General features: G+C 44.1%; 1 protein-coding gene across 3 annotated transcripts in view; it reads left to right on the top strand.

Annotated features, from left to right (window-relative positions):
• TEX2 (testis expressed 2) overlaps positions 1-9,819 on the top strand; it is a 112,009-nt gene that overhangs the window by 41,562 nt on the left and 60,628 nt on the right. For all 3 annotated transcript variants that reach the window (XM_081271714.1, XM_081271712.1, XM_081271713.1), the window contains one exon: positions 3,848-5,516. In XM_081271714.1, the coding sequence (XP_081127840.1) occupies positions 3,873-5,516 (1,644 nt within the window). In that variant the 5' untranslated portion in view covers positions 3,848-3,872. The remainder of the gene's footprint in view (positions 1-3,847; positions 5,517-9,819) is intronic.

Raw genomic sequence — 9,819 nt, 5'->3', positions numbered from 1 at the left:
CCCTTCTGTGCCTAGACATGATTAATCTTTAGCAACCACTGTGATCACATCAGACTTATGCTTACACACATCTCTGGCAGGAAATCGTCTCTAGGGAAGCATAGTGACTACATGTGCTATGGATTGTTCCCTCCCCAGATGCAGAGGTCAGAAGACCAAGGTGTCTTCTGGTAACTTTGGAAAAAGACATGTTGGGAAGGAAATTGCCTCCAGTTCCTGAGGGGTTGAAAAGGTTATCTCTTTTTTTCTTTCTGGTTTTTTTTTTTTTTTTTTTTTTTTTTGAGTCTGGACATAATTGAGTTTGGTAGCAAAGGACAAAAGGCTCATCATTTTTTATGGTGCTAGATTGTCAGATGGATAATGAGATCCTTCATTTCTCTGCAGCTGGTCACATGCTGCTGGTTGAAAACCGAGCCCTTAGCTCATGGGGGAGCCATCCATGACTGCTCTCAGAGGGCACGTACCACGACCAGGAAGAGCAGGAATAAAGAGCATGCACAACATGCTTGATGAAGCAGCTTGCTGTGTGGACAGGGCATCCAGGAACCCATGTGCAGTTGTCCTCCCACTGTGGTCAGTGCTATGCCCTTGAACAAACCGCATTATCTTCCAGGGCATTGGTCATAGGCTCTTTCCACTTGGTCTTGTTGTCCTGTGGGACTGACTGTCGGGAGGGCTGGGAACCAGCTGTTGGGAGGATCGAGAGGAGGAGACCATCTGAGGGTTGTCTGGAGACCGTGCCATGGACTCAAGTTCCAATACCCTCAGTGATCCAGCAATTTTGATCCTAGAAGCAGCCTCATTTTGCAGATAAGTAAACAGAGGCTCTGAGGTTTTCATGTATTTGAAGAGTGATACTCTGGCCTCATGTGGCTGGTTTTAGTAAAAAAGAAGGAAGTGTAGTCAGCTTTGGTCAGTGTGAACCTCTGAAGCTACTGCTTAAGGCCTGGAGAAAGATAGTACGAACCATGGTGAACCAGACTGCCTGTCCCCATCAGGCCCTGTTGGTGGACACAGACCTTGAGACTGGTTAGAGATCTGGCAGGCCAGGGCATCCCTGATTTTGTGGGACGGGTTTAGGCAAATAGGCCCCTGGTGGCCTTTGCACACAAAATAACAGCCTTTGTGCCTCCTTTCCCCTGGGGCCTTGCCTGCCTGCTGAGACCACAGCCTCCTAGACACACAGCTGTTTTCATCCTGTAACCTTGGGCTGGGCCTCACTTGGGCCTTGATTCCCAGGTCACCCACCCTCAAATTGCAAATGGGCCTCTTCATTCTTGCTGTGCTTCCCAGTGGACCAGCTCACACCCTTCAGCCTCACAGTGCTTTGCACTTGACAGAGTTGGCTTCGCTTGGCAGCCATTGCCCACGTTGAAGCAGCCTCTGAACAACAGAGCCTCCCACGTTGTCCTTTATGCTATTAAAGCAATTTACTGGGAATTATCAAGTGCCAAACTTTCTTTTTGAATTACCTCCATAATTTTCTTTTAAAATTACCCTTGTAAAACTAGGTGACAGTTAAAAGAAAACTGTGTTGCTTCTGGTATTGTTCTTCTTTGCAAGCCTTCAAACCTGTTGGCGTACAGATAACAGAAGGGTCAAGGATCATCCTGGACCCGAGGCTGTTTTCCTAGCTGCTGCCAGTTCCCTCATTTAAATTGCTTCATCTTGTTGATGGTGATTGTTCTGTTTTCCTGAGTTCAACAAGCAGAGGGGAGCCAGAGGGTCTGGAGTGAACATGTGCAAAACTTGGCTGGAAAGTTTTTAGAAAAAAGATTTCTGTCAAGTATTTAATACTAAAAGTGTATAATTTCAGACGTTTTCACATTGTGACTGTGCCCTGGCACTGTGTTCTTGTCCTTGCCAGAGAATTTCCACACTCTAATGATCCAGGGTCATTGTTTCCACCTCTACACCCACCAAGGCTTCTGTTTTCTCTTGATAGTGGTATCAGGTGCCAGAACTTTGAACAGGAATATGTGGCAGAAGACTTAAATGTGGAAGCTCTTCAAATTAAAGGAACAAACAAGCAGTAAAATGTTAATAGTCTGTGGCAGATAACTTATCCGTGTATTGTGCTGTGTTTTATACAGTGAGATCTTGGTTTGTTCAAGCCCCCATAGATTCAGCTGGGAAAGGAACAAGTACCAGAAGCCCTGTTGCCTGGTGCCAAGACAGATACTCTTTCTGCTCACCCATGATGCCTCTCTCATACCCATGATCTCCTCCTGACCCCCAACATCCACTCCCTGTCCTGGAGACAGACAGCACACGCTGGTGGCTGACCACACGGTGCCTATGTTCATCTTCATGTCCTTGTCCCTTCTTTTCTCCTAATTCTGCCACCACCCATCTATCAGTTTAGAAGACTGAGGGAGTGTCTTACCTCCCCTGCACACTGCCTTCCTTTCCTCAGAACTCCTGAAGTCTGCCTTAGGTTGTAGCTCTTTTGATGGTGTCTGTGTCCATAATGTGGTATTAATTTCCATCTTGAGAGGCCTGATAAAATGTGTAGTGCTTAGTAAATGGGCCATGTGTTAAGTTAGCTTTCTGTTGCTATGACAAAATAGCGGAGAAAATCAAATTAGAGGAGAAAAGATTTATTTTGGCCCCTGGTTTCAGAGGCTTCAGTCCGTGGCCCCTAGGCTCTTCTGTCTCTGAGCCTGTGGCGAGGCAGAACATTATGGTGGGGAGCACGTGGTAGAGTAAAGCTGTCACCTCATGGCAGCCAAGAAGTTGCTTTTATAGCAAAGCCCCTCCCACCAAATCCATTAAGCTATGAATCCATAAGTGGATTAATTTATTTATGAAGTCAGATCCCTCGTGATCCAGTCATTTCCTCAAAGCCCTACAACTGAATACTGCTGTGCTGGGGACTAAGCCTTCAACACAGGAGCCTTTGTGAGATATTTAAGATCCAAACTGTAGCAGGTTGAAAGTGATTAAGGAGAGGTAAAATGTACCAGATGTCGGGAGGTGGTTTAGTGTCTTGTATTTTGATGCCCAACTCTCCAGGTGTCTGTTTCTTTCCAGTTAACTGCTTGGCACCAAAAGGGCAGAGAGCCTGGTGAAGGTGTGCCTCACTGCACTCCTTGGTAAAGTTCTTGTTTGGTGATAGGCTATAGAATCAATACTTAATTTTTCTGCCATTTGAATAATAGATTCAGTTTAAAATAGATGTTTGCTTTATTCTGAAGCCTCATGTCTTCATGGCCTCCTAAATACCTTGGTCTTATGGTGCCTATCATTTGGAAGATAAAGAAGCCAATCATGGTGATTAGTTTACAGATTTCCACACTTGGAAACTTTGCCACTTACTTGTAATGGCAAGATGGCACAGTGTTGGCAGCCACAAGCCAAATAATTGTTAGAATCGCTGTGAAAATTGAAGGGGAAGCAATACCCACCCTGGGCTAGCTCTTTACAGCCAGACGACCACTGGTGAAATTTTTGTTCCAAGGTCATTAAAATCCCCAGGATGCTACATTTGCTTCTGGATACTGGTAACATCTACTGTTCCAGTATCTCAAGCCTTGCAGTAGAGAATTGCTGATAGAAAGGAGCCAGTAAAAAGGAGGAAGCAGTTATTCAGATGTTGTGAAGTAAGACAGATTGTGTGGCATTTATAATACTAGCGTGGTTTGCTTATAAAAGAGAATGCCTAACTAAAATTAATCTAGTGAAAATTAAGCCATTAACCTGCTGAAATGAAAAGCAGTGGATGTCTGCCAAATAAAAGAATGATCACCATTTAAACTGAGCTTCATCTGGGCTCGCCATTCACAAATGGCAGTGTCTCCTTGGAGAGAACACTCTCTGATTTCTGTTTTTCTCACTGTTTTCACAGAGCCTGAGCCCTAGTGAAGCCGGCAATGACAAGTCTGAATGGTCGCCATGCCGAGAAAACCATTGACATGCCAAAACCATCAGCCCCCAAAGTGCACGTGCAGAGGTCCGTGTCCCGAGACACCATCGCCATTCACTTCTCGGCATCCGGGGAGGAGGAGGAGGAAGAGGAGGAGGAGTTCCGGGAGTACCTCGAAGAGGGACTGGATGACCAAAGCATTGTAACGGGGCTTGAAGCCAAGGAGGACCTCTACCTTGAACCCCAAGGTGGTCATGACCCCGTGGGCCCTGCCACCTCACCTATCCTGGCAGAGGGACTGTCTGGGTCCCAGGCCCCTGCCATTTTGCCCATCTCTGAGAACACTGTAAAGCTGTTGGAGTGCCCTGCTCCGGCAGTGCAAGTATTAAGTACAGTGCCATTGGCTCTGTCCCCAGGGTCATCTTCGTCAGGGCCCTTAGCTAGCTCTCCCAGTGTGTCGTCCCTTTCTGAGCAGAAAACCAGTTCTTCCTCCCCATTGTCCTCTCCTTCCAAGTCTCCTGTCCTCTCATCCAGTGCCTCATCCTCCACCCTTTCCAGCGTAAAACCCTTCATGAGCCTAGTAAAGTCCCTGTCGACCGAGGTGGAGCCAAAAGAATCCTCACACCCCCCAAGGCACAGGCACTTGATGAAGACATTAGTCAAGTCTCTGTCCACAGACACTTCCAGGCAGGAGTCAGAATCTGTGTCCTATAAGCCCCCCGACTCCAAATTGAACTTACACCTGTTCAAGCAGTTCACGCAGCCGCGAAACACGGGTGGAGACTCCAAAACTGCACCTTCTTCCCCGCTGACTTCTCCTTCTGATACTCGCTCCTTTTTTAAAGTGCCCGAAATGGAGGCGAAAATCGAAGACACTAAACGACGCCTTTCAGAAGTCATATATGAGCCTTTTCAGCTCCTTAGTAAAATTATAGGGGAAGAAAGTGGCAGCCATAGGCCCAAAGCCTTATCTTCAAGTGCTTCAGAACTCTCCAATCTGTCCAGCTTGAACGGGCACTTGGAAAGCAATAACAACTACAGCATCAAGGAGGAGGAATGTGACTCTGAGGGGGACGGTTACAGCAGTGACTCCAATGTCCCCAGGAGCGACCTTCCAAAGACCACTGAAGAGCCTGCAAAAGAGGCAGAACTGCGAGTTTCCCAGACGAGCAGTCTGAAGGATTTGGGCCTGAAGACCAGCTCACTGGTTCTTGAGAAGTGTTCTTTGTCTGCCTTAGTGAGCAAAGAAGACGAGGAGTTCTGTGAACTGTACACCGAGGACTTTGACCTAGAAACAGAGGGGGAGGGGAGAGCCGATAAGCCCCCAGATGTTGCTCTCCAGCCAGTGGTGCTTGCAGACGGTGGGGTGGCTCCAGACAGTGAGGACGAGGTGGACTTGGCCACGCAGCACCCAGAATTGCCCATGAAGACGCTGGGCTTCTTTATAATGTGTGTCTATGCGTACCTCATCCTCCCCCTCCCCTACTACATGAGTGGCCTCTTTCTGGGAATTGGCCTTGGATTCATGACTGCAATTTGCATGATCTGGTTTTCTACACCACCAAGTGCTCATAAATGTCACAAGTCACATAAACATCTGCAACACTGGCACACAAGATCACTGGACATCAAAGAACCTGAAATACTGAAGGTAAGCCTCTCCCGGGCCGACAGCAGGTACACAGGTGTTTTCATAGTCTTACGCTATAGCCAACCGTGCTGTTTTGGCTAATTGTTAAAGATTTTCACCCAAACAGTGTTTCCAGGACACTCTTCAGTCAGCCAAGACACTCATCTGGTAAATCTCACTCTGGCTCACTTTTGCTGGTGTACCAGGTAGTTTTTCAAAAATCTCCGTGGCTCTAGAAAGTAGTCTCTAAACTTGCCAGGGATTTGCTGCTTGTGGAGGATTTGGGTCTTTTAGGGTTAAATATTCTTGAGACTCTGGACTCCTAGAACTGCAAGAAAAGGCAGAGAGGGAGAAAAGACAAATTAATATCCACAGGTGGTCTTTGCTGGCTGTCCTCTCTCCTGGACACAGCAGGGCATGGGCTAGAGAAAGAGATGTCAGTTCTCCCCATGCATGTTGGGTGTCAGGCTTTGGGCCTTCTGTAGGTGCCTGAGACGATCCATCAGGGTACAAGATGAGTCTATCAGAACTTATATTTATATTTATATATTTGATTATTGAATTTTTCTGCATATTTTATGTGTTTCATTAACATACACAGTACAAAAGCAGTTGTAGCTTATATAGTTTATAAGACATATGTGATGATGGGCTGGGGTTGTGGCTCAGTGGTAGAGTGCTTGCCTAGCACATGTGAGGCACTGGATTTGATCCTCAGCACTACATAAAAACAAATAAATTAATTAAATAAAGGTATTATGTCTATCTGCAACTGAAAAAAAAATATTAAAAAAAAAGACATACATGTCTCTCCATATATACATTTATATGTATGTTTTTACAAATAGGATATAGAATAAAAAATGTTTAGAGTTCACTGATATATAAAGTTCTCTAATTGTTTTGTTTGCAGTTTTACACATGAGGAGACAGTCTCTGAGAGGTGGTTATTTGTCCAAGGTTTCTTGCTATTTAATTAAGTAACAGGGGTAAGATTTGGAGCCTGGTGTGCCCTCTTGCTTTCCCCATGACACCTCTGCAGAAAGTTCGTGCCTGGACCTGCCCCAAGAAGCCCTGGCATTATAGAAGAACAAAAAGAACTCAGTTTTGGACCTTATTGATTATAGCCTTTAGTTTTTCAAGTTCCAAGCTTGTTTGATTTCCCTATTAAACTAATAGGATTTTTCCTCCACTGTATGTAAATAAGAATGCTCTAAAAGCGGCAGCACAATCTCTCTCCATTGCAAAAAAAAAAAAAAAAACCCACAAGGGAAAGAACTCTTTCAGGTCCAAAATGCTATTATTTTATTTTTAAACTTCATAATCTTTTTTCCTTGCTCAAAGGAAATACATGGACATTGTTTAAAAATACACAGAGAATTTCTTTAAAAAACATTTTTTTATCACACCCGTGAGAGGGAATTATTATTAATTATTTGATATGTAGTCTTAGTCGCCATCTTTTTAAAGTTCCTCATGTGTGCGGGTCTTTGATTTAATGGGATGGTGTATTAGGCAGCTGACCTTTTTTCTTTCTTCCTCATGGCAATATGTTTTTTTTAGTTTTTGGTGGACACAACATCTTTATTTTATTTTTATGTGGTGCTGAGGATCGAACCCAGTGCCCCATGCATGCCAGGCGAGCACGCTACCGCTTGAGCCACATCCCCAGCCCCCCCTCATGGCAATATGTTATGAGACTGTTTCTTTTTTAAGAGAACTGGTGTTGAGGCGAGGATGTGACACCCTTAAGCTTGGTATTAATATATGAAGTGAAAGCAGAGCAAAGTGACTCAATATGCACCATGGCTCAGCTTTTTGGATAGGGTGGTGCTGTGACTACCTGATTTACATGCCCACTAAGTAAGTTAGTGCCAACTTTTGCCAAGAAAAATGGTGCTTCTACTAATTCCACTGCCTAGACTGGAGTTTAGTTTAAACTGGGTTGAGCACTTACCTGTTTTGGGAAGATTTTAATCTTAATCCAGTCTTTAGATTTGATCCAAACACTGTTATATGTCAGGGGTTTACCAACAACCACAGGATGCCATTGGAGTGGGATTTTCATGCTGTAATAATAGTTCAGGTGCTTTAATCTGATCATTGGAACAGTAAAGGCAACACTATGAGCTGAACATCTTCAGTGGGCTAGGCTTAGGTCATTCATTACCTTACTCAATCCTCATCACAATGCTATTCAGTTAGGGTATGTGCTCATGAAGAAATGGAGGCCCATTTAAGTTATTTATTCATGGCCACACAGTTAGTGGTTGGTGGAAACATGCAGGACTAACCTTTTCTTTTAAGGAAGGTATCTTAGTCCATATTCTGTTGTTAATCACATACTACCACAGACTGGGTAAGTTGAAAAGAGGTCTATTTTGGGTCACAGATCTGCCCTAGGGTTGAGGGGTCACATCTGATGATGATGTTCTTACTGGCAGAGTCCCAAGGCAGCACAGGGCATCACCTGGCAGGAAACAGGGAGAGAGAGAAAGAGAGAGAGAGAGAGAGAGAGAGAGAGAGAGAGAGAGAGAGAGTGTGTGTGTGTGTGTATGTGTGTGTGTGTGTGTGTGTGTGTGTGTGTGTGTGTATTCTCTGGTCTCTCTCCCTTTTCTTTTAAAACCATGAGTATTCATTTGTAGGACCTCCACTACATAACCTTATCTAATCCTAATTGTCTCTTAAAGGCCCCATCTCAAAATACAATGATCAGATTAAGTTTCCACCCTCTTAATATCTAATATCTCACAATGAGGATTAAACTCCAACATGAGTTTTAGAAGGGTCAAACTATGGCAGAAGGTGTTTTGCTGTGTCCAGGATAAACCCATTTGAATCTTCCTTTTACAGAACCTAGTACCTTAATGTTTTCATAGAATGACACCTGTAATCCAAGCAAATTGTCTTAGGCTGTCTTATGATTGATTTTGGATGGCTCTGATTGTTGGGAATTCTTTTTCATTCTTAGCCTTAACATTTAGAATGGGTTCATTGCTAATGAGGCAAAGTACAGTTTAGCCTGAATTTTTTTATTTGATGTGCAGGGCAGTTTTTAGAAACCTAGATAAACCCATTCTCTACTTAGAAGAGGGCACTATTTTAGGTTAGAAGGGCATGTTGTATGTTGCAAGCTGAGTATTTCAAATGCAGGTGATCTTTGGGCTAATTAATTTTACTGAGTGGAAGATCATACTCTTGGGAATCATTTTTAAAATATGTCACTTTAGCCAGGTTTGGTGGTGCAGGCCTATAATCCCAGTAGCTTGGGAGTCTGAGGTAGAAGGATCACAAGTTCAAAGCTAGCCTCAGCAAAAGCAAAGCACTAAGCAACTCAGTGAGACCCTGACTCTAAATTAAAAAAAAAAAAAAATAGAGCTAGGGATGTGGCTGAATGGTAGAGTGCCCCTGAGTTCAATCCTCGGAACCCAAAAAACAACAACAAAAAAACCATTTAGTAGCGTTAATATTAAATTTAGGACCCAAATGTTCTGATTAGAAAAGGAAAGTATATTGGAATCTAACTTTAACCATCTATTTTCTTCTGTTGTATTTTCTCCCTGGGCCTGTATGAATTAGGATAATACTAGTTATTGTAAAACACTACAAGTTTATTTCATGCCTTCATTATAGATGTTCCAGGTAGGTTGGTAGCCTCCTGAGTGTGTTGAGTCAGGGGCCCAGGTCATGTGCATCTGCTCATCACCAAGTCCTCAGCACCTGCTGTGTGTTGGGCATGTGATAAGTCATTGTTGGGTGAGTGGGTGGGTCCACAGATGATGAAAATCTAGTTGGTGACTTGGTATTGACCATATCATCTCCTGATGAAATTGCTTTTTAAAAGGAATCCCTTATGTCTGCTAAAATAACAACAACATACTAGTTTTGGTTGATAGGAATGATTATTTTTTGCTGGGGGGGGCGTGGTTACTGGAGATTGAAACCAGGGGTTCTTTATCTCTGAGCTATGTTGTTGTTTAGAAACCATTAGCAATTAAATCAGCTGTCTCCTGCAGTCTGTGCTCTCTCCTGCAATGCTGCCCGCCTGGATTTTGAGAGTTCTGGGAATTGAACCCAGGCTGTCACATGCCAGGCAAGCAGTCCACCACTGAGCCCCACCCCCAGCCCTGCTCTCCTGCATTTTAAAGAGAGTAGAATGGTGGGTGCTGGGGGTGGATTAGAGAAATGGGCATGGTGGTGAACTCTGGGTTTTCACTCTGCCCCTAGGTTTGTGGCTGTGAAGTGATGAGGAAATAGGCCTCAGTTTCTTTATAATACAGGTCTATTGCTGTCATTGGTTGTGGTTTATCCCTGCCAAAACTCA

The sequence above is a fragment of the Spermophilus citellus genome (assembly GCF_964194105.1).
Source record: "Spermophilus citellus genome assembly, chromosome: 17".
Classification (NCBI taxonomy): Eukaryota; Metazoa; Chordata; class Mammalia; order Rodentia; family Sciuridae; genus Spermophilus; species Spermophilus citellus.
Note: the sequence above shows the minus strand (reverse complement) of the source record. Positions and strands in the feature narration are given on the sequence as shown.